Source organism: Onychostruthus taczanowskii, unplaced genomic scaffold (assembly GCF_017590055.1).
Source record: "Onychostruthus taczanowskii isolate IOZ18803 unplaced genomic scaffold, ASM1759005v1 scaffold17, whole genome shotgun sequence".
In the NCBI taxonomy this organism is placed as follows: Eukaryota; Metazoa; Chordata; class Aves; order Passeriformes; family Passeridae; genus Onychostruthus; species Onychostruthus taczanowskii.
Genome location: NW_024498906.1, coordinates 11,926,188 through 11,950,143, shown reverse-complemented (window position 1 = coordinate 11,950,143; position 23,956 = coordinate 11,926,188). Strand labels below are relative to the sequence as shown.

The 23,956-nt window shown below is 46.0% G+C and overlaps 1 protein-coding gene across 1 annotated transcript; it reads right to left on the bottom strand.

The window, feature by feature from the left end:
* Window positions 1-12,033: 12,033 nt before the first annotated feature.
* Window positions 12,034-23,191, bottom strand: CHAF1B (chromatin assembly factor 1 subunit B). Its single transcript, XM_041399838.1, has 14 exons — window positions 23,165-23,191; window positions 22,568-22,698; window positions 21,067-21,199; window positions 20,829-20,946; window positions 20,315-20,418; window positions 19,450-19,546; window positions 18,310-18,394; window positions 17,256-17,349; window positions 16,195-16,264; window positions 16,008-16,099; window positions 14,171-14,333; window positions 13,385-13,921; window positions 12,575-12,663; window positions 12,034-12,192 (listed from the first exon to the last, which is right to left on the bottom strand). Exons 2-14 carry the CDS (start codon window positions 22,691-22,693, stop codon window positions 12,071-12,073), a joined length of 1,830 nt encoding a protein of 609 aa, XP_041255772.1. The 5' UTR covers window positions 22,694-22,698; window positions 23,165-23,191; the 3' UTR covers window positions 12,034-12,070.
* Window positions 23,192-23,956: the final 765 nt, after the last annotated feature.

The following is a 23,956-nucleotide window of genomic DNA, read 5'->3' as shown; positions in this document are numbered from 1 at the left end:
ATGGATTTTCTAAGCAATTTGCTGAGACCAACAATAATAAAAGTGATCTGGGACCTGACTTTGGTTATTTGTGGTGATAGGACACAGGGAATGGCTTTAAACTGAAGGAGGGCAGGGTTGGATGGGATCTTGGGAAGGAATTGTTCCCTGGCAGGGTGGGCAGGGGCTGGGACGGAATTCCCAGAGCAGCTGTGGCTGCCCCTGGATCCCTGGCAGTGCCCAAGACCAGGCTGGACACTGGGGCTGGAGCAGCCTGGTGTGCATATTCATAGAATCACACCAGCTCCTCCCTGTGCTGGGACAGGGCTGGACACCAGTGGAAGGTGTCCCTGCCCATGGCAGGGAGGTGCAACTGGATGATCTTTAAGGTCCCCTGCAGCCCAAATTCTGTGATCAATGACCCTGCAAACATCTTAGAGACCTGAGGAGTAGGGAATGGACACAAAGTGCACAACAGCTTCTTAGAGAAGATGGAGACCAACTGTTCATGGTTCCTTATGGATTTCTGGGATGCTTTTTTCAGCCCAATGGAGGTGGTCAAAATCTTGGGCTTTTCCTGTGTTTCCATTCTAAGAGGTGCTGCCAAGTGATTGGATATCAACCTGAGGCAGGGCTTTGGACAGCCATGAATGCTGGAGCACAGTTCCAAGGGAGGAAAGGGCTGTGGGTCATCAGGGGGTGTTTGCCATCTACTGATAAATTCATTCACTTGCCAGGTTTTGGTGTGGTGGGAATACTCCTGTGCAGGGCTGTTCTTACTGCAGCAATCCCCAGCCAGGCAGAATATGTGACAGGAGCAGGAACAGTTTATAAAGTCCTGGTAAAAATTCCTGGAAGTGCTGGGATGTTAATAGAGAGGGAAATAGTTTCTTTCACAGAGCTGTGAACCAGGGGATCTCACTCCATGCTAAAACTGACACCAGTTTCTTTCTTTTCCTTCCTTCCTTCCTCCCTCCCTCCCTCTCTCTGTTTCTTTTCCTTCTTTTTTTCTTTATTTGATCTACTAAAAGACATTATCCTTCCTTGCATGCCTTGCTTTGCCATGTAACATGAGAGAGATGTTCTTTTTCATTTGTTTTCTTAAAAATTACAAATACAGCTTGGTCCCCACATTCCTATTATCCTCATTCCCTGTTCTTATCACTAAAGGGGCACCTCAACATGTTGATTCCCAACTTAATTCATATCATCCTTTCCAAATCTTCAGCCCATGGCATCTGAAGTAATGTTTAAACCCTTCCCTGAGAATCCTGACTGTTCTTCAGACAGTTTCCCATAAACTCAAACATCTAAATGGGTTTAAAATGCTCTATGGACAAGAAAGGCAGGACAGACCCAACCTCCCTCCTTTTTCCTGGGGGAAAAGGTGGTTAATTTTATTTTCTGCTTTAAGCAGGAGGAAAAAACATTAATTTCATTAGCTCACACTTCAAAGATGTTTGGTAAGCAAACTGTTGGAAAGGGGAGTGAATCAATGCAGAGATTTGACCTGTTGGGAGCACATGTACAGACTTCATAGAGAGTGTGGATATTTAAAACGCTGGAATTCCAGCTCCATTGACTTCCCTGAGGTCACAATTTCACCCATAAGCTCATTATTACTGTCAATACTCCCAAATCTATTAGAGAGCTTTTAACTAAAAGGCCTCCAGAGCAAAGAGAATCAAAGTCAGGGGGATTTTGCCCCCTCAGAGGGATGGGATGGCTAGGAAAGGCTTTTGTTGGCCATTTCACAAAGTGTTTGGTATTGAGCAGAGCAGCTGCAGCCCGTGGGATGTGTGAGGGACTTCTCCCTTCCACTAGAGTCAAGGACAAGCAATTTTATTTTAAAAATGTCATAATCACTGGTATTGATCACCAGGGGTGCTCTCAAACCCATCCAGGCTCAGGCTATCACCACTATTGCTATCCCTGGCAATTCCAGCCCAATTAGGTTGCCTTGCTAATGAGCCTCAGCTGCTTTTCATGGCTCTCTGTGGGAGAAAAGGGATCATGGACAGAGTAATTCCAGCCTTCCACCCTGCCCTGAACTGCCTCTTTGTTTCATTTGGTCATATTTTATCAGTCCATGGAAAACACAGAGAGCAAAATTCTTGAAAAGAAGCCTTGAAAATCAGAGTTAGGACTAAAGTGCTTGGGAGAGGTTGTGGCTGTGCCTGGATCCCTGGAAATGTCCAGGGCTAGCCTGGACATTGGGGCTTGGAGCAGCCTGGGACAGTGGAAGGTGTCCCTGCCATGACAGGGCTGGATGATCTTGAAAGTCTCTTCCAACCTGGATGATTCTGTGAAACACGTTGTAAAGATCAGATAAAATAACACCAGATTTGGCTTACATCATGTTTGCAAAGTTAGATCATTTTAAGCCCACTCACTCTTGAGAGGAAGTAGAGGATGAAGAATCTGGAAATTGGGACAGTTCAGTAAAATATTTTCCTTCCACTGAACACTATGAACTCAGGGAACCAGCTTTGCACTTGTTGATGTTTTCTAGAGTTTTGTGGAATTGGTGCTTGCTTCCTCTACAAGGGAAAAGCATCAAGCAAGCAGCCAGCAGGAGAAAAGTGGGAGCAAAGGAAAGGAATTCTCATCCCCAGTAATATCCAAGTGTTCCTTTAGTGACTTGGACACATAATAGATGAAGCTGTGCTGGATCCAGAACCCCACAGAACTCCTGGCACCAGGAGCTGGCAGATGTCCCACCAGAAGTGCCACTCCCTCACCCCTGGGGTGAAGCTCTTTGGAGTTCTCAACTCATCCAGTCTTTGGAATCTGGATCCAGTCTTTGGAACCTGGATCCAGTCTTTGGAACCTGGATCCAGGCACGTGCCCTCATTTGGGATCTCTTTGCTCCTGGTGCTGATCCCGTGTCCAGCAGCACATCCCGAGCACTGGAATATGCAGTGCAGCCAGCAGAATCCCAGTGATGGCACCTCAGGGTCTGCCACAGCCTCAGCTCCTCCTCTCCCGAATCCCAAAGCAATCTGGGCTCTCCCAGCTGTGGTTCTGCCTCCTGGCAGAAGTTACGTGGCAGACACGAGCAAACTGATCCGTACAACCAGAAATGGGCTGTCAACAGAACTTTCTGGAATGTCTTGTTGCTTCCAAGACCCAAACAGGAGAATACAGGTTTTTAGAGAAGCTGACACTCCATGGACTAAACACCCACCCTTCCTCTGGAGGTTTTATGGTGTCTGGGCATCAGCTCCAGCTTTCCCTCAGTGTGACCAGACCTGCAGCAATTTCTGTAGACCCTGCTGCAAGATCTGATTCTTTTTTCCCAGCCAAAGTTTCCTCTGTTCCTCCTGCAACACATTTTGAAGATGTGTTTTGGCCAACTTTGTTGAATTCTTTGTTTTCTGCTTAATGAGTTCCATCACCTCCTGAGAGGTGTCCCTGCCCATGGCAGGGGGTTGGAATCAGGGGACCTTTAAGGTCCCTTCCAACCCAAATAATTTTGTGATTCCATGATTTAATCTCAGAGCACACTCAGGAGGGATGCAAGGATTGTTATCCCTCCTTTTTTACATGAGTACTAAGCAAAAATAAGAGTTCAGTGAATGCTGCCAAGTTCATTAAAGGGGTTTAAAAAGTGCCACTGTTCAGCACTAACCAGTGCCCCCCAGTCCCCTGCGGGTTGGGATGTGACTGAACCCTCTCATCCCCCAAACCTGAGATGTCAGAGCTGACTGGGAGCAGCAGGGGCCAAACACAGAGCCCCTGGAGCTGATCCCAAAGTTCTGCCTGGCATGGGACACTCAGGGAGAATCACCCTCCAGTGTCCCACCAAGGACTCATGGGCAGCTCAGTTGGGGCACAGCAGCCTGAGCCTCCTTCCTGAGTATAGGAGTCACAGAATCCCAGAATCCCTGAGGCTGGCAAAGCCCTCCCAGCCCATGGAGTCCCAGCTGTGCCCCATGGCCACCTTGTCCCCAGCCCAGAGCACTCAGTGCCACCTCCAGGGGACACCTGCAGGGATGGGCACTGCAAAGCTCCCTGGGCAGCCCCTGCCAAGGCCTGAGCACCCTTTCCATGGGCAAATTCCTGCTGCTGTCCCAGCTGAGCCTGCCCTGGCCCAGCCTGAGGCCGTTCCCTCTGCTCCTGTCCCTGTTCCCTGGAGCAGAGCCCGACCCCCCCCGGCTGTCCCCTCCTGGCAGGGACTTGTGCAGAGCCACAAGGGCCCCCTGAGCCTCCTTTGCCACAGACTCAGCCCCTTCCCAGCTCCTTCAGCTGCTCCTCACAGGACTGACTCTCCAGAACCTTCACCACCCTCACCAGGAAAGATCCATGTCTGGAACAGAGGCAGGGACTGAATCTCCATCCCAGCTCCAGGCTATCTCCAGCAGCTCCATCTCCCCTGTCCAAAGGGAAAGCTCATTTCAGTAGAGAAATCATTTCAGGATGAGCTGAATTATCTGCTACATCTGATTCCAACTTCACTTCTCTCCAAGGGAGCCAATCCCACTCATGTTTCACCTGAAAGCCTCTGGAAAAAGCCACCTCCAGCTCCCTGTGGGTTAATCACAGAATCCCAAAGGATGCAGCCAATAGCCCCTTCCCTATTTAAACACAGTCTGAATTGGGTATTAACTACCTGCTGTGTTTGGCAGCTCTCTTATTCCTAAAATAAATAACTGTATGAAAAGTCATAAACTCTATATTGGACTTTTTCATTTAAAAAAAGCCAGAAAAAAATCAAAGTACTGTCAGGATTTTAGCAGCCTCACTTCTTGCAGTAAATCTGCTTCCACAGCTGTTCCTGCTGTACTGTGTCCTTCAGCCAAGAGTAGCTGCAGTCCAACATTTCCTTCTTAAGTTATTCCTTACCCAGACCAAAGCCAAGGGAATTTTGGACAGGGCTCGCCTGCTCAAAATTATGAATGTGCTCTTATTAGAGCAGGTTGCATGTTTTATATTAAATATTCATTCAAATAACAATCCAGCAAAATGTTTGTCGGGATAAGAGTTACTTTGGCTGAAAGGACACGTTTTTCTTCCAGTCTCCACCAAAACTCGCCCATATTTATCATGTCCAAGATCTAAGAAGATCTTGCTTGAACTTGGTTGAGCTCCTTCAGCAGTGCCAGATCCTGTTCTCCTGTTTCAGAGCTGCACCAGTTTAGGAATTGCTTGGTTGTCACCAGGGAAAAGGTTTTACAGGTTCCACTGCAGCTCATTAAAAGGGAGTTTAGGAATTGCTTGGTTGTCACCAGGGAAAAGGTTTTACAGGTTCTACTGCAGCTCATTAAAAGGGAAAAAATAAAAAAAGAAGGGGAAAGAAAGAGGAAAGTGGGCTCAAAATTATGAATGTGCTCTTATTAGAGCAGGTTGCATGTTTTATATTAAATATTCATTCAAATAACAATCCAGCAAAATGTTTGTCGGGATAAGAGTTACTTTGGCTGAAAGGACACGTTTTTCTTCCAGTCTCCACCAAAACTCGCCCATATTTATCATGTCCAAGATCTAAGAAGATCTTGCTTGAACTTGGTTGAGCTCCTTCAGCAGTGCCAGATCCTGTTCTCCTGTTTCAGAGCTGCACCAGTTTAGGAATTGCTTGGTTGTCACCAGGGAAAAGGTTTTACAGGTTCCACTGCAGCTCATTAAAAGGGAAAAAAATAAAAAATAAAAAAAAAAAAAGGAGGGGAAAGAAAGAGGAAAGTGCCATTTTCTCCTCCTGCCTCTTAAAAATCTGCCCATGTTGAGCTGAGAGCCACAAAGTGTCTCATAATAGTTTGATTTCATGGAATCTTGGAATGGTTGGGCTGGAAGGGACCTCAAAGCCCATCCAGTGCCAGCCCTGCCATGGCAGGGACACCTTCCACTGTGCCAGGCTGCTCCCACCTTCCAATAGGAAGTCCAAAACTTCCCCGGGAAACCTGTGCTTCACCACCCTCATAATAAAGAATTTCCTGCCCAAATCCCATCTGTCCCTGCCCTCCCTCAGCTTAAGGCCATTCTCCCTTTTCCCATCACTCCATCCCTTGGAAAATGTCCCTCTCCAGGTCAAACCACGAAGGAAAAGTTTCCTCGAAACCCCAGAGAACTCCAGAGCTCCACTCCCTGCTCTGAGGCAAAGCTGAGCTCCAGGAGCTGCTGCCATGAACAAAGTTAAGGATTAGCAATGTTGCCATCATGTGGCTGCTCCCAGAAAAGGCTCAGGCATGAGCCTGAATTTATTCATCAGAAAGCATTTTCCACCTGGATCTTGCTGGTAAAACTCAGAGACAATGTTGAAAGTTGTTACTATTACAGGATATAATTAGAGTAATTATTTTTATAGCAAGAACGTGTGTGCAGTGGATAAGGTGAAACCACACCTCTGCCTGTGCTCCTTACCCTCAGGTATTTATAAATTATATTGAAAACCCCACTCCAAAATTCATTTTGAGTTAACCAAGCAGAAATTCTAGAAGTGAAAATCCTCTCTTCCTGCAGAAATGAGAAGGGAAAAAAAAGACAAGGAATCAGTTTTAATACTCTTCATATTTGACATGGCTTGAAAGTGAAATTTTAATGCTCCAATTCTTGAATTACTTTATCCTGACTGCTATAATAATTTGTGATTTTCAGTGATTTTATTATATTTTCTCTTATAAACCGTTCTGTGCAGTATCACATAAATTCTTCTATGCTGACAAGAAAAATCCAAAGAAAGGAACTCCCACAGCAGCTGTGGCTGCCCCTGGATCCCTGGCAGTGCCCAAGGCCAGGTTGGAGCAGCCTGGCACAGTGGAAGGTGTCCCTGCCCATGGCACTGGGTGGGCTTTAAGGTCCCTTCCAACCCAAACCATTCCGTGATTCTGTGATTTATTTGGAAAATTTCTTCCCTCCTTCTGGGAAGCTGAGAGTGAACAGAAGCAACGGTGAATTTACCACCCCACCTGCTCCAGGAACCAGCACATCCCAGGTCCTGGCAAAGTTCTCCAATTTTTTTTGGTGGAAAACCCTGCCTGGGCATAAAGTGCAGTTGTTTTATGCCCACCCTTTGCCACTACACAGGATTTGCCATTCCAAAGAATAACTGCCATGGACAATAACCCATCTTTTTCCTGCACTCTCTGCTCAGAATTACATATTTTATCCAGTAAAATATTGCAGCAGGACAGTGTTTTGTGCTATTCCTGCTGATCCAGTCAAAGAACTCTGATTTGATTGTTCCTGGCTATCAATTTTCCCTTCTTGTAATAATCCATCCCACAGCAGAGATGAAGATTTTTTTAGGGATTTCACATTTGGAATATTGGAGCACACAGCCAACCCCTCCTCTCCTGCCCTGCTATTTATTTTTAAGCACATCCAGCTGGTGAAACCCCACTGGAAAAGGGAAAACAAAAATATCCAGAGGCTCCTGCAGCTCCTGCTTTGCAGGAGGAGCACTCAGTGAGCTCAAAGTACCATTTTGAAGGAGATCAACTGAACAGGCTGAGATCCCGCAGCCATTCCCATTCCAACCTGGCCCATTTCCATTTCCCTCAGCAAACAACACTTCAAAATTCCTTATTTCAGCGTGGCAGAAATCAAAACAAAAATTCCTGCCCAGCTTATTTATTTACTTTTGGTGGCTGAAGGGGCGAAGTTTATGCTGAGACAAAACCTGACATTATTTCGCATCAAAATTTTGCATTATTGTGCTTAAAACTCAAATGTTGAGGAGGAAAAATGCACAGAGAAATAATTCCCTTCAAAATGAAACTTTCCTGGTTCAACTCTCAGCAAGGAAAACATTTTAAGTGGAAAACACAAATAACTGGAGCAAAATAGGAAGATTTGGGGTGTTCAGCCCTCACAGAAAAGATGGCAACAACTTAAAAGACACAGATTCCTCTCCTTTCAGGAGCACCAGGATCAGGTTTTCCCAGGCATTGGAAGAGCCCCGGTTTATACCCAGTTTCCAGACAAAAAGAAATCTGTGAACCTTTTTAATTCTTCATGCTCTGAGAGGCAAATCCTCTCGGGTTGCAGGATCGGAGACCTTGGGGCCGGGGCTTTTCTTGGGATTTTTCAGCTGAGGGAATAATCTGCAGGATCCTCAGTAACACCAACATCCCTGGGCTGGAAGCTTGGCAGCCACAGGAGGGAAAACTGCTCCCAGTTGACAGAATTCCCAGAATCACTGGGTTGGAAGAGACCTTCAAGACCATTGAGCCCAACCCAGCCCCAAGAGCTCAACCAAACCCTGGCCCCCAGTGCCACATCCAGGCTTTGTTAAACACACCCAGGGATGGTGACTGCACCACCTCCCCGGGCAGCCATTCCAGAACTTTATCACCCTTTCTGGAAAAAACTCTTTCCTGCTATCCAGCCTGTATTTCCCTTGGTGCAGCTGGAGGCTGTGTGCTCTGGTTGTGTCAGTGCTGCTGGAGACAGAGCCCAGCCCCAGCTGAGCACAGGCACCTTTCAGGAGCTGTGCACAGTGAGGAGGGCACCCCTGAGTCTCCTTTTCTCCAGGGGAGCACCCCCAGCTCCCTCAGGGGTTCCTCTCAGGGTTTGTGTTCCCAGCCCCTCTCCAGCCTCGCTGTCCCCTCTGGATGTGCTCAGTGTCCCAAGGTCCTTCCCAAACTGAGGGGCCAGAGCTGGGCACAGCACTTGAGGTGTGACCCCACCAGTGCCCAGTGCAGGGGCAGAGTGACCTCCCTGCTCCTGCTGCCACACCATTCCTGATCCAGGCCAGGAGCCATTGGCCTTCTTGTTTTACCCATTCCAGCTTTTCTGCTGGGCTTGGAGCACCTGCAGGGAGACCCAAAGATGATGAGCATAGAAAAGCTTCTCCCACAGGGACTGGGAAGGAGCCACCTCAGCATCCCCAGTCTCATTCCTTGGCAGCTCTGTCAGATCCCCTGACAGCATCCCAAAATCCCACACCTGAGGAAGAACAGAGCTGCTGTGTGGGGTTGGGGCTGCTCAGGGAGAGGGATAATTGGGACCAAATGTTGGGATTTGACTTCAGAGATGATTGGTTAAAATGCTGCCGAGCGCTGAGAGATCTGAGCAGGAATGTCTGGAACAAGCAGGGGAAAATAGCTGGGAAGGACAGATGGGTTTGGGATGGGAGGGACCTTAAAAATCCAACCCCCTGCCATTACAGGGACACCTCTTGCTCTGGGCACCCTGTGCCAGGGCCTGCCCACCCTCCCACAGAACAATTCCTGCCCAATATCCAACCTCACCCCACTCTTTGTCATCCCAAAGCCACTCCCCCTTGTCCTGTCACCCCTCCTCTCCTGTCACCTCCTCCAGGCACTGAACACTCTTCCCATGCTGGACTTTTCTCCCAAACCCCAAATCCATGCCAGTCTCTCTATAAAGGCTGCCAGGAGCTCTGTGGGTTGCTCCTGCAGCCAGAGGTTTTGCTGGATATTCCCAGTCCTGGGAATCTGTGTCCCCTCAGTCCATGGCTAATCCAAGATCTGTTGCTTGGGCCCTCTGTGGTGCCAATTCCTCCTGGAAAAGCCTCTGGATTCACTGAGTAGGAGAGGCCATGCTCTGTTCATTATTGAAGTTTTCCTGCTGTGTTTTCCTCTTCCCTCTAAAACTCCATTTGCTTCTTCAGCATGTGGAAAGAAGCCTGAAATGATCAGTTTGTAGAAAAAAATAAATAAAGAGAAGGAAAAGTGTCTGGAAGGATGAAGTCTGGAGTCGAGGAAAAATTCTGCTCAATTTGCTTTGCTTTAGGGAATGCTGTCACCTGCTGGCAGGAGAGTAGGAAACCAGAGTTTTGTGGCAAAAAAAAAAAAAAAAAAAAAAAAAAAAAAAAAAAAAAAAGCCTATCCATTCCAGAGAGGAAAAAATCCCACAAAAAACCTCTCAAGTAAAATCCAGCCTAGGAAATGAGGTGTTCTTGGGAAAGAAGGATCCTCACTGGGCTGAGGGTCCTGCACAGGAATTCCCAAAGACACCACTGTCCCTCTCAGTTCCCCTCCCACCCACTCCTCCTCAAACACATTTTGTCTCCTTCCCCAGCCTCTCTGCACATCCCAGCTCCCATTAACCCATTCCTGTCCCTTTTCCTCTCCCAGCCACCTCCATTCCCATGGATACCCCTCCTCCTTTCCAACAATCTCCCACGTTCCACGTGGCCAGAGAAAATCAGGAGCCTCTCACACCTGCCTGAATTCCAGAGTTTCCATTTTTCACAGGCAGCACTGAGATTTGGGACTGCCAAAAGCTGTCCCTGTGCTGGGCACTTGAGGGCTGTGGTTAGGAAAAAAATTAGGGAAAATTTTGTTCCTGGAAAAGGAAGGATGCCCAGGGAAGTGGTGGAATCACATCCCTGGATGTCATTTAATTCCTGACATTTTGTTAGCACATAATTCATCTGTCTCTTCTTCAGGATCCTGCAGCTGCCAGAGCAGAAAACACTTAGAGATGCCTGAAAAATCTTGTTTTTTAAAATTAATTTTATGGTCTTTATGTTTTATATAATATTTATATATGTTCTATAAATTGTTTCTTTATATTTCATATATTATTTATATTTTTATATTTAATTATAGTTTTATTTATATTATTATATTATGTTGCATTATGTTATATTGCATAATATTGCATATTATATTATATTATGTCTTTATTTGCTAACAAAGTTCATATAAACACAGGGAATGTGTAGACAAAACACAGAGTCTGTTTGGAATCCATGGGCAAGGATCAAGCAAATTTTGACCAGAAGGCAGTGGTTAATTAATGACAAAATAAATTGACAGGTGGGTAGCTAAGAATTAGAACTTCAACAGCACAGGAGCACAAGGTGTGGCTGTTTCAAAATGAACCATTATTACACAGCAAAAAGTTTTTCTAGAACAAGACAATCATGAATCCTCACCCAGCTAAAAGGTTACAAAATCTGTTTGAAACCCATCTAAAAAAATTGCAAATTCCATTTGAAACCCATCTGAAAAATTGATTACACAGCAAAAAGTTTTTCTAGAACAAGACAATCATGAATCCTCACCCAGCTAAAAAGTTACAAAATCTGTTTGAAACCCATCTGAAAAATTCCAAAATCCACTTGAAACCCAAGAAATGTAAGAATGATTTCTTTGTAATTCTTCACTAGAAGAAAACCCAGCTTTAATTAAGTCTAACAAAGATCCATCCTCATCACAGTGATAAAACAAAGATCCCATCAAGCTTCCTACAACTTTTTGCCTATTAATTATTGAAATTTAATTGGAAGTAAGAGTTCATTTGCCTGAAGGACTGACAGAGGTTTTTGCTAATATTTCCTCCCTGTGAGACTTTTGTGAGTCACTTCTGGAGTATTTGTATTTCTGCTTTTATGAAGCATTAAATGCTAAAAAGAAATTTTAGATGTAGAAGTTTCCCATCCACTGGATTGTGTTTTATTGGCTAAGGGAGTTAAGTTGGGGGAAAAGGAAAGGGGAAATTTCAATGTACACACCCAAATCCTGCTGCCTCAGGAAATTCTCACACCTGCATTTCTTTTTTAAGTCCAGAAATTAAACAGGAAGAACTTTCTGCTGTTTCATTCTTCCAGCAGCTCTTCAGAGAATTTCTTCCTTTTGCTTTCTTGTTCCTTGCAGTTAAATCTTCCCATTTCTGCTTCCACATCCCAGTCCTGAGCTTTGCTGCTGCATTCAGAGAGAACCAGCTCCACCCCACAGCTACTGGGGAGCATCATTTCACACCAGAAATAAACCAAAAGGCTGGAATGACACAATTTCCTCTTTTTTTAGGTCTTGAACCACATCAAATCTTATGAATGCATTGGATTCTTTTTGCCAGACAGTTACTGGAAGACATAATGCTTTCTAAACATGGATTTAGGGACTCTAATGGAGACTCACAGCTTACTGGATGGATTTTTAATCCCCAGATTTGCCCGATTTCCTTATTCTTGAAGGTACTTCCCAACTATTTCTCCTGCTGCAGAACCACATTCCTGAAACCTGGGTCCTGTACTGGCAGTTTCTTCACAGAAATGTTGATGTTTCTACATCAAACACGCACAGGGAACTTGGACTGGGAATTGAGGATTGAATTTTTGCAAAAAGAAATGCACTCAGACATGGCTGCTTTGACTTCAGGCTGTGAGGGGTCTGCTCAGCCTTTATTTGTTGGACTCACAGCTGGTTTGGTCTTCAGCAGGTGCAGGAAGGGACAATTCCTCAGTCCTGGCACGTTTTGGGGCTGGGGGAGCTTGGAGGCTCTCATCAGATGGCAATGGCTTCTCTGGAAGAAGCAGACAGGAAAATAATTTCAAATTAATAAATTCAGATTTAAAAAAAAAACCCCAACCCTGGTCTGAGAGTGCCCAGCACCTGCAACAAGGATAAGCTGAAAGTACAAAAGTCTTTAAAAGCTGGAGAATATCACACCCATGAATTTATCCTTGGTTTCACTGCTATAAAACTGTAGGGACAGTCACCATCAGCTGCCCCAGAGCAGGGAGAACACATTTCATATTGCCCAAAGCACCTCTCAGACACACCAGAACAATGAAGAAGCTTTAGAATTTGCAATTAGAGTGAGGATTTTTTTACAATATAACCCTATAATGGAAAAATCTGACTGGGAGGAGACTTGGCTGGTGTTAAGAGCCACAAAAACTCACCATGCTCCTGTTCTGAGGGAGGGACAGGGGCTGGGTCTGGATATGCAGAGGCTGGGGTGTCTGGCTTCAAGGAAATCAAGTTTATTCTCCTTTAAAAGAGCAGAAACAGTTAAATGGCTTTATAGACATCATTTCCACGAGTATTTCACTTCAAGATTTAATTAATATAGAATCACTTAACTGCAAAGGTAGTCCAGATATATTTTACTGCACATTTTCCCTTCTTTTTACAAGGTGAATGGAGCATTATCCACTTCCAACCCCCTGCCATGGGCAGGGCCACCTTCCACTGGAGCAGCGTGCTCAGTGGAATCAATACCTGGATTATTGGCAATTTCTAAAAAATCAGATCTTTTAGGAAGTCACCTAATCAATGTTTTAAGTTCCACACTGAGGGCCTGTCTAGACTTGAACTCTTAAAATACTCTTTGGCAGAAGGGTGTTTAAACAGGTCCTGGCAGCTGAAGGCTTCAGGTACCATTTTTGTGCAGAGAAGTGGACCTGAAGACAGAATCCCAGAATATTCTGAGCTAGAAGAGACAAGACCAAGACAGACACCTTCTGTTATGAAGGCAAGGCTCAGGTGAATTTGCTGCCTCACATTTCAGGCAAGAAACCTAAAAGCTCTACCTTTAGGAGACATTTTGACCTCTCATTTGCAGCACAACAAAAAAACTCCAAATCAAAGAGAGCTTCCACTCAGAGCCAGGGCTGGGAATTTTTGTGCAAAGCTCAGCCTTTAAATGCAGCACAAGAACAGCTTGTCTTGGCCCTTCTATTTACAAGTGGAAGGGGCACCAGAAATCTCACCTGGGTGTTTTGAAACAGGACTGCAGAGTGGTGAGGGCGACCCTCCTGGGCTGGGGGGCTCTGCTGCTCTGGGTGCCTGCCTGGATGCTTCTCCTCTCCTCTGAGGATGGCACTGGAATGGTTTTGATGCCCACAGGGGTGGAAGGGGATGGCACTGGAGTGCTTTTGATGCCTCCAGGGGTGGAAGGGGATGGCACTGGAGTGCTTTTGATGCCTCCAGGGGTGGAAGGGGATGGTACTGGAGTGCTTTTGATGCCTCCAGGGGTGGAAGGCAGCTCCTTCCCAGCAGTGCTGGGGGTTCGGGGTTGCAGTGGGGGATCCTTGGTGGGAGGGGTTCCCTCTGCCAGCCTGGAGCCGGGGGAAATCACTTTGTGGGATTGGCTCTTCTTGGCTTTCTTGTCTGCTGCTGCTCCAGGAGTCCTGACATGGATCTGGGGCTTTTCCTTCAGGGGCACTCCCAGCTCATCCTCCTCGAAGGTGACGAAGGAGCAGTACCCATCCGTGGAGGAAATGGCCAGGAAGGATCCATCACTTGACCTGTTTGGGATTTATTTATTTTCATTAAAGGCCAAGATTTTACTTCAACCCTCACCCAACTGATTAAGAGCCATTAATTCTCTAATTCACACAGCAAACAGGGATGGATTGCTGCTCAGACACTTAGTGACCACGTGTCTGGCATAAATGAAATACAAACCCAAGGCAGGACTCAAATGCTGTGCAGAACTGGCCATGGAAAAAGGACATTTCCCCATCAAAATAAATCTTAGGAATACAATTCCTTACCATGAAATGTCACTCAGGGTGTGGTAATGGATGTTGGAGACATAACCAAAGGGGAAGGACTGCTCAGTGTCATAAAAAAGCACAGAATCTTCTGAAGCAACAGCAAACACCAATCGATAGGGGAGGTTAAACAGGGCAGGGGGGGATTTGGGACTGATTTCATCTGCAAAGAAATGAACAGTGAGAATTCTCTTGTATTTATTGCAAGGTAGTGACTGCACTTAGCCATTAATTTAAATAAAATTACATCATCCATCAGTGTAAACACTGAGCAGGCAGCTCTTGCACAAAATGCAAAATTTAACATTTCTGTTGTCTGAAATTTACTGTTTATTTTCTCAGTTGAAAAAAAACTAGCACCCTTCTCCTCCTCTGGATTGCTACTGTCTTGTTTTGTAAATTTTTCCCCCTATTTTCCAGATGGCATTTTTCAGCATATTTATTAGAACTTTAATATTAAAGTCTCCCTTTAGAGGAGCTACAGAGACCAACTGCAGACTCTCATCTCCTTCCTTGGCACCACCATGGATCTAAAATTATGATGGAAATAGAACAGCTAAATCCTGTAAGGAATACTACAAATTTAACCTTGAAAGAAAGGAGCCAAGCTCTGCCTTTTCACCTGAGTAATGTCAGTCTTGCTAAAATATAAACACTCTGGACCCACAATAAAGCTGGATTAAATAAATACAAAATAAATTCTTGTGCAACTTCACAAAATCCTGTCCCCAGCTCAGAATTCCTGCTCTGCCCAGTAACACCAGCACTGCTTCCTTGAATAAACACCAGTGGTTGCAGCAAACTATTCCAACTCCCTGTGATGTGGGCAGTTGAGACTAACAGGAATTATTTCACTGCATTGCTCCTCTGGTGCTAAACCAGGTTATTTCTTTTGAACACAAAATGGTTAACAGTTCAGGGAAAATATATCACAGTGCTCCTGCAGCCTGAGAGGCCAAGGAACAACATTCCTCCACTCTACCAAAAGCAACTCATGAGGGACTTGAGGTGAACTCAGGGCCTCAGAGTCAGGAAACAGCTTCTCAGCACTGTCTTAGAGGAATTCTGAAAGGCTGGGGCATAAAATAATGACCAGCCCCATCTTTTCCCAGATTTGCTGGGAGTTCCCACTCCCTGAAGCTTCCCATATGTCTTAGGTTGGAAATGGGGGTCTGTATTCTATCTGTCAGACCTGGGGCAGTTCTCTGCTGTTCTTTGGGCAGTTTTTTCTTTATCTCTCCACAGCCAATCCTCCCTCCAGGAGATCTCTGCTCTCCATGGCCAGGGAGTGTCCCTGCAGGGCTGATCAAATTCCATCATCCCATGGAGAGATGCTCCGCCCAGGGCAGGAGCCAAGCATTCCTACCTGGATACAATCTGAGCCTGGAGCAGCACAGCAGCCTTTGCCCACTGCATTCCCAGAGGAGCAGCTTTCTCCTGCCCTGCATTCCCAGAGGAAGAGCAGGCCCATCTCCAGCAGCCCTGGAGCTCCAGAGGAAAACTGCAGCCTTGTGCAGGATCCCTGCTCCAGCAGAACCACAACTGGCACTGCAGGAGGGCTGAGCCCCCATGGGATGGGACTGTGCCACCACCCTGACACACAGGGGGACAGGGCCTGCTCTGACTCTGGCAGTGGGTTGTTTTCTTTGTACAATTGCATTTGTGTTTTTAGTTTTCCTAATAAAGAACTGTTATTCCTACTCCCATATCTTTGCCTGAAAGTATCTTAATTTCAAAACTATAACAATTCAGAGGGAGGGGGTTTACATTTTCCATTTCAGGAGAGGCTCCTGCCTTCCTTAGCAGACACCTGGCTTTTCCAACCAAGACACCATACCTTTAGCAGGAGCTCCTCTCAGCTCAAAGTAAACAGGACAGCAGCGAACAGCCAGAGTGCCCTTGCCAGGACAGGGCAGGTGACCCACGGGCCTTCAGAGAGAGCCAGGAGTTCAGAAAACACATTTGCACTACTTGAATTGTTTATTTTTAAATCCAAACAGATTTTTATCTCGCTAAACCCCTACCTTTTCAGATTGTTTCTGGAGAAAACATAGGTGGTGTTTGTAACGTTCTCTCCTGATTCCACACAGCCAGCTGCAAAAACAAAGGTTCCAACATTACTCATCGCCTCAGAGAGCTCCTGAGCACACACCTTGTGTCCACAAACATTCCAGTTCCTGGGAATTAGGCTTCTCTAGAAATATTCTAATTCCCAGGAATTAGGCTTGTCAGTTGGGCAAAAGCTGAATATAACTTAAAAAGGCATCCCAAATATTTATTTAGTGCTGGTTTTGTTTCCCTTATACACTTCCCTCTTCAAAGCTGCTTTTTGATGTTGCCAGACATCAATAAAAGCAGGGTTTGGACAGGCACACACTGATCCCTCCTTGCTGGGCTGTTTTTACTCTGAATGCAGAATGATCTGAGAGAAGGACAGAGTCAAAAACACTCCATTCATTATCCTACATTTCTGTCTTAAGACTTCTGGTGTTGCAATTTATTCAGCAAAATACCATAAATACCACTTTTATCACAGGAGAAAGTTGATGTTGTAGATTGCTAATGGAGAATATTGTGGAGTTTTTATTTTCTTCAATAGGGAGAATGAGGAATGCCTTAATTAGGATAAATCAGCATCCCTGAGATGCAGGAAATATTAAGGAACATTCCAATTAGGATATAATAGATTGAGGGAGCTGGGAAAGGGGCTGAGCCTGGAGCAAAGGAGGCTCAGGGGGCCCTTGTGGCTCTGCACAAGTCCCTGCCAGGAGGGGACAGCCGGGGGGGGTCGGGCTGTGCTCCAGGGAACAGGGACAGGAGGAGAGAGAACGGCCTCAGGCTGGGCCAGGGCAGGCTCAGGGTGGATATTGGGAGATTTCTTCCTAGAAAGGGTGCTCAGGCCTTGGCAGGAGCTGCCCAGGGAGGTCTGGAGTGCCCATCCCTGGAGGTGCCCAAGGAAGGCCTGGAGGTGGCACTCAATGCTCTGGCGACAAGGTGGGGATGGGTGACAGCTGGGATTCCATGACTTTGGGAATGTTTTCCAATTTCAGTGACACAACCCAAGTCCCAGGAGATGTCCCCACACCTGGAGTGAGCAGATAGGAGCCATCAGGAGTGAAGCTGAGCCTGCGGAAGAACGACTTCATGCTGTCATCGTGAAACATCCGAAAGCTCCTCACCTGCAACACAGAAAGCAGGATTGTGGAGAAGGCCAGGAATGTCCAGCTGCAATCCCTGGGACACAAAACATGCAGCCTGATGGAACTTTCCAAGGAAAACCTCTTAAAAGCCACGGCTCCCTCAAGCTTTCTAAAAATTCTTCACAGCTAAGAAAAATAATCCTTGATCCCTCTTGAGCTGCAAAGCAAAACACTCCCAGAGCTGTCACCTTAAACCAGCCATCAAAAAATAGCCATAACCTGGAGAACAACATTGTTTAACACCCAGTGTTGCCCAGGCATCTCATTCTAACCCCAGGATTAGAGGTTGAAAGAGAACTTCTCTCATGGCAAAGTGCCTGCTCTCAGGCCTGTTCTTCAGTGTCTATAAAACTCTTACCAATGTTTTCCCCCAAAAAGAAAAGGAATGAATAGAAGGAATTAAGAAAGTTACAGCCAGCCTGGAGGTGTTATTTTACTATCACTTAAAGCTGTTTGGGAGTAAAAAAAAAGTTCTTTGTTTTCCCTCTTAGGGTTAGAATTTCCTAAATTATCCCTAATTCATATTTTTCTTCCAAATCTAATGATCTTCTTGAAAATTCCAGGCTGTTAACTTTAAAATATTATTACTACTAACTTTAAAACATTATAACTATTATTACTCACATCCATTAATAAACTCCCAGATACTGCCAGGTATGTTTGAAGTTTTTCCTATTAAGAACTGCTTTCTCCACACTATTTTTAACTTATACAACTAAAGGATTGTGTTACTGCTTTCATCAGCAAGAAATTTTGGGGATGTGGTTTCAGGGCGACGATGCTGGGAGTGGATGAGTGTGAAGGTCTCTTCCAACCTTGATGATTCTACAATATAGGAATTGTTTGAATGGAAAATATTTGATCCTTTGGTTTCATGGGACAGGAAGTTCAGATAAAACAGCCCCCAGCAGAGTTTGCAGCCCCAGCAGAACCAGGTACCTCTCCTTCAGCTCCCGACCCCGATGGCATCTTGGTGACATTGAAGGCCACTCGCTTGGTTTGGGTGCTGTAAACTCGCAGGACCCTGCATGGGAGAGCAGAATCAGCCAGCAGGGAATCACAGAATGCTTTGGGTTGGGAAGGACATGAAAAAGCCATTCCCTGTGTCCTATCCCTCCAGTCCTAAGAGGAACCCCTGAGGGAGCTGGGGGTGCTCAGCCTGGAGAAAAGGAGACTCAGGGGTGCCCTCCTCACTCTGCACAGCTCCTGAAAGGTGCCTGTGCTCAGCTGGGCTGGGCTCTGTCTCCAGCAGCACTGACACATCCAGAGCACACAGCCTCCAGCTGCACCAAGGGAAATACAGGCTGGATAACAGGAAAGGCAGGTGAACAATCCCAGCTCTCCCAGCCTTTCCTATGAACAGCTTCCTTTCACCCCAAGTTTCCCAAAAATGCCCCAGGATCTCCCTTCTCAGTCAGCACCTCAAAATGTAAATCTGGACCACCAATTAACCATTAAAATTCTCCTCATGAGACACCACCAGAGGGATGTGCTTTAATGACCAAAGAACCAATGAACACCTCACAATTCCTGGACTCCACAAATTTTGGGAAGTCCCAGCACTTGGATTTTGGAGGAATAAGGAAATTAGGTGGGCCAGGCTGTTCTCACCTGCACTGTAGGTTCCTCAAAAGTGGGAACTCATCTTAAAAACAATTAACTACTTCTCCATCAGTTGTATCATCATGGAATGCTCTGGGCTGGAAGGGACCTTAAGGATCATTTAATTCCACCCCTGCCTTGAACAGGGACTTTCCACTGTCCCAGACTGCTCCATCCTCAAGGATGAATTTATCAGCTCATTAACACAGCCATGCAGCACTCTCTTAAGACTACTAATAATGTTCAATAACAAAACTTAATTCCTAAAGGAAGACTCCTACAAAAGTTTATTTGCTGCTAAGAGAGACTGCAGGAATCTTGAGCACAAGCCAAAAAAAAATAACTAAAATATCACTTTACTTTCACATGAACCTGCTTACACAAAAGAAGTGAATAAAACAAAACCTCATGTTTATCTGGCATACTTCCTTTTAATTCATCCTCCTGGAAAAAGGAGTATTTAGGAAAAACACTCACCTGTCACAACTCAGGGTTGCAATATACTGGCCTAGAGGATCCCAGGTTACTCCTTGGACATAACTCTTGTGCTCATTAAATATTGAAACTTTCTGTCCTGAAATTACAAACAGCTTTCAGATCATAAATTCCAGTGTGTTTCCAAATATTTCAGATATAAAACAAGACAAAAAAATGCTTCAAAACGTAGGGAAATAATTTTTTAAACACACAAGTGTCCACTGGATGGTGGCTGATAAGAATATCAGCAATAGTTGCTTTTAAAGTGCCAGTTTAGGGTTTGTTCACTACAAACTTAATAATTAACTAGAACTAATATTAGATTAATATTAGCAAAGGCAGGAGTTCTCTGACTCCACTGATGTTCCATAAGGGAAGGTCTCAGAGCCAAAACATTGATGAGACAAAGTTACAGAGAGTTTTAGAAATACTTTGTTGAATACTGGCCCAGGTGGGATTGTTTCTATTATTTAAGTGTTGCTTTCTTGCAAAGAAATACCAGAAGCTGACAAGTTTCAAAGAAAATAAATAGCTTTTCAAAAGGAAAGACACAAACAGAGCTCAGGCCATGCTGCACAACACCAAAAAGTGGAGTAAGGAATATAGAAGAAGTTTGTGCAAGAGTTTTGGGGGGTAAAAAATACATAAAGTTATTTCCTAAACACCCCAAGGTGAACAGAGTCCTCAGGTATGAATTCTGTTGGCCTGAGAATATTTGGTATCTATTTATAGAGGGGCCTCACACACCCACAAAATCACACAGAAAAACAATCACAAAAAAAGATGTTTCCCATTTTTTTGGGAGGAAATGCCAAGAAGGACTTCCAGCAGATCTGGAATTCCAAGGGATAACTGCAGCATTTACCTTTATTGACATCCCACATGATTGCTGTGTTATCCACAGAAGCAGACGCCATGTAATTTCCATCTGAGGTCCAACAAATATCATACACATCTTCCAAGTGGCCCCTAGAAGGCAGGAGAAACCAATTATTAATTTGAAAATTAAAAGCTACATGTGAATATGAGTTTTATGAATTTTTAGGTTAAAAGAAAAATCAAGAGGCAAATAAAAACTCCTGCTGGTGCTTCAAGCACTTCTGCAACTCTTCTCACATCAACCTCAGCAGCTGCCAGGAACTGCTCCTTCAGCTTAAAACCACTGCCCCTTGTCCTGTCAGCCCCTAATTATTTAATATGTCCCTCTCCCTCCTTTTTCTGAGTCTCATTAACAGGGAGTAAAAGTATTAATATCAGAGCAAATGAATTATACACAGTGCTGGAATTCTACACAAACTGAAAAGTGTACCACATGTTAAAATCCACTGAGAAAACAAAAACACTGAAAAGAAAACCAAACTGACCAAATAATAAATTACCTCAAAGTTTTAATGACTGCCCAGTTCTCCTTGTTGAGCTGAGCTTCATCTTCATCCTGAAAAACCAACGGCTCCAACTCTTTGCTGTCATTCAGCTTCCACAGCAAAATGACAGCATCTGTAGAAGAAACCAGAGCAAGCTCCTTTATTTCCCACTCCCTTTTGTTCATTCAGGTGGATTTCAACTAGTTTAACTTCCAAATGATGCTGGATGAGATAGAGGAGAAGCAGCTCTCACCATCCCCTCCTGAGGCCAGGATGTCCCCGCTGGGAGAGAAGCGCACGACGTTCACGGCCTTGGTGTGGCGCGCCAGGTTGGACAGGAACTCCACGATGGCTTTTCCATCCGGGCCCTTCTCCACTTTCCAGATCTAGTTAGGAGAGTGTTACAGCTTTCCAGGGCAAGATGGGACGTCACAGGACCATCAAGGTGGGAAGGGACCTCCAGCATCACCCCAAACCCTGTCCCCAAGGCCACATCCAGACTCCTCCTGAGCACTCCCACAGACAGTGACGCCAAACCTCCCTGGGCAGCTCAGCCCAAGGCCTGACCACTCTGCCAGGGAAATTTCCTGTGCCAGTCTCCAACCTGAGCCTGCCCTGGTGCCATTTGAGGCCATTTCCTCTCCTCCCTTCCCTTTGCAATACCTCAGGTTTGAGCTTTTCTATTTTTCACATTCTCTGCTGCTTCAGTGTGTGGGACTGAGCTTCATATTATGGGATGGTGAGCTCTCTGCACAGAGCAGGGAGACAAAACAATTCCTGCTCCAGCTGGGCACCAAGGACAAATGATCCAAATCTCAGCCCAGGAGCACAAACCCCGTGGGCTGGAGAGAGAAAAACAAGCAGGATGGGAGGGCAGGGGCTGAGCTGGAATTGGACACTGAACTGCAATGTGCCCATGGAGCAGAGCTGATCCCAGGGAGAGACCCCGTGAGTGCTCGTGCATTTTGGGACCATTTGGGTTCATCTTGGGTGTAGCCCTGGCTGGGCTCTTGTGCTGCCCAAGGTGCATCCATGGAGGCCTTTTCATAAATCCCTGCTTTATTCTTTAGCTCTGTCCAGCCTCTGCTCTAGGGCAGCCTGCACAATGCATCATTTTCTGGTAACCACGAATCATTGGGACATGGCAGAAGAGTCTGACCCCACCTCACTCCACCCTCCTATCAGGGAGCATATTTTATGTCAAAGAAAATTGACATTTTTCTAGCCCTAAAATATGTATAAAAAAGCCCTGAAACATATGCATCATCAGGGAAGAAGAGGTCACTTTCCAAGTGAGGAAGGAAAAAGTTTTATCTGAGACAACTGCAATAAACTACTACAGAGACTATTTACAAGAGTATGTAATGACAAGGGGGAGTGGCTTCAAACTAGGGGAGTAGGTTTAGATTGAATATTAGGGTGAAATTGTTCCCTGTCAGGGTGGGGAGAGGCTGGGATAGAATTCCCAGAGAAACTGTGGCTGCCCCAGGAAATGCCCAAGGCCAGGCTGGACACTGGGGCTTGGAGCAGCCTGGCACAGTGGAAGGTGTCCCTGCCATTGCAGGGGTGGCAGTTGATGAGCTTAAAGTCCCCTTCCAACCCAAAGCACCCTATAATTCTATGTACAATCTTACACTCTTTCCTCAAACTATGTACCTGCCAATAACCCAATATTTTGGATAATGACACCAAGCCGATATTTTGGATAGCAACCCCCCACACCCTGCACATGTCCAGACCCAGGTTCAGCTCACCCTCACGGCTGTGTCCACCCCAGCCGAGGCCAGGCGATTGATCCTCCCATCCGCTCCATGCTGGAAGTCCAAGCTATAAACCGGCTCCTTATTATGCCACACTATTTCACAGGTGATGACCTTCATGTTTACTGGAGAGAACAGAACAAACCCCACTTCAGTTCTTGTTCCTTATGGCTCTGGCGGCCAAACTTTGCGCGCATTTCTCAGGCACCGCTGGCAGAGCCTGGAATTGCACTGCAGTCATTGACAGGATGCTTTGAGGAAGGCTGTTTCTAAAAGTTGCGATTATTATGGCTAAAGTTCCTCTTTGGGGATTTCAAGAGGACAGTATCAAGCCCTGTGCATCGGTTTAAGACTTGAGAGAAAAACTTTTTTGGAGTAACAACCCTGCCCGGAATCCAAACAAGGAGCGAGCACGGGCGGCCCGGCGCGGGTAGGGGAAGGGCAGAAGCGCCGCTGGACGCTCCCGGAGCGCCGGGGATCCCCATTCCCACTCTCCAGACCGTAAGAACCCACAATCCTACTCCCCAGGGCCCCAAAACCCCAAATCCCGGCGCGGCTCCCCCAGCTCGGATCCTCCCCCCCTCCCCTCACCTGCGGCCCGCCCGCGGCTCCCGCGCGCTCCCTCCTTCGCCCGCCCCGCGCATGCGCGCGCCCGCCCCGCCCGCCGCCTCCGGAGCCCTCAGGGGCTGCCGGGGGGGAAAAGAAACCGCACAAACGACAGAATAAACCTAAAATGAAAAAAGCCCAATGCTTGCTCAAACTCCTCAAGAGAGTGTTGTTTGGTTTTTTGGTTTTTCTTTTAATTTCACAGGCATTGCTGTGCTTGATCGGTGTAAATATATAAAAGTCCTAATGGGTAACGTGTCTCCAAGCTTCCCTGTTTCAAATGCAAACCTTTTGCCTGAGAAATATAATCATGATAATGACGAATTACATTGTGAGAAAACGGTTTTTGCTTTCACTACTTGCCCAGGGGAAGAAGAGCCTCTGGGCAGGGGAGGTTGAAGTCCAAAATGGGGCTCTTAGAGCTCCCCAGACCCCACAGGGCCTCACACAGCACGGGAGGGAGCAGCAGAGGACAAAGATTAATTCTACATCACAGAATCATGGAATGGTTTGGGTTGGAAGGGACCTTAAAGCCCATCCAGTGCCACCCCTGCCATGGCAGGGACACCTTCCACTGTGCCAAGCTGCTCCAAACCCCAGTGCTCATCCTGGCCTTGGGCACTGCCAGGGATCCAGGGGCCGCCACAGTTTCTCTGGGAATTCCATCCCTGCCCACCCTGCCAGGGAACAATTTCATCCTAACATTCAATCTAAACTGTTTCTCTTAGTTTGAAGTGATTCCCCCTTGTCCTGTTACTCCATCCTTTGAAAACTGTC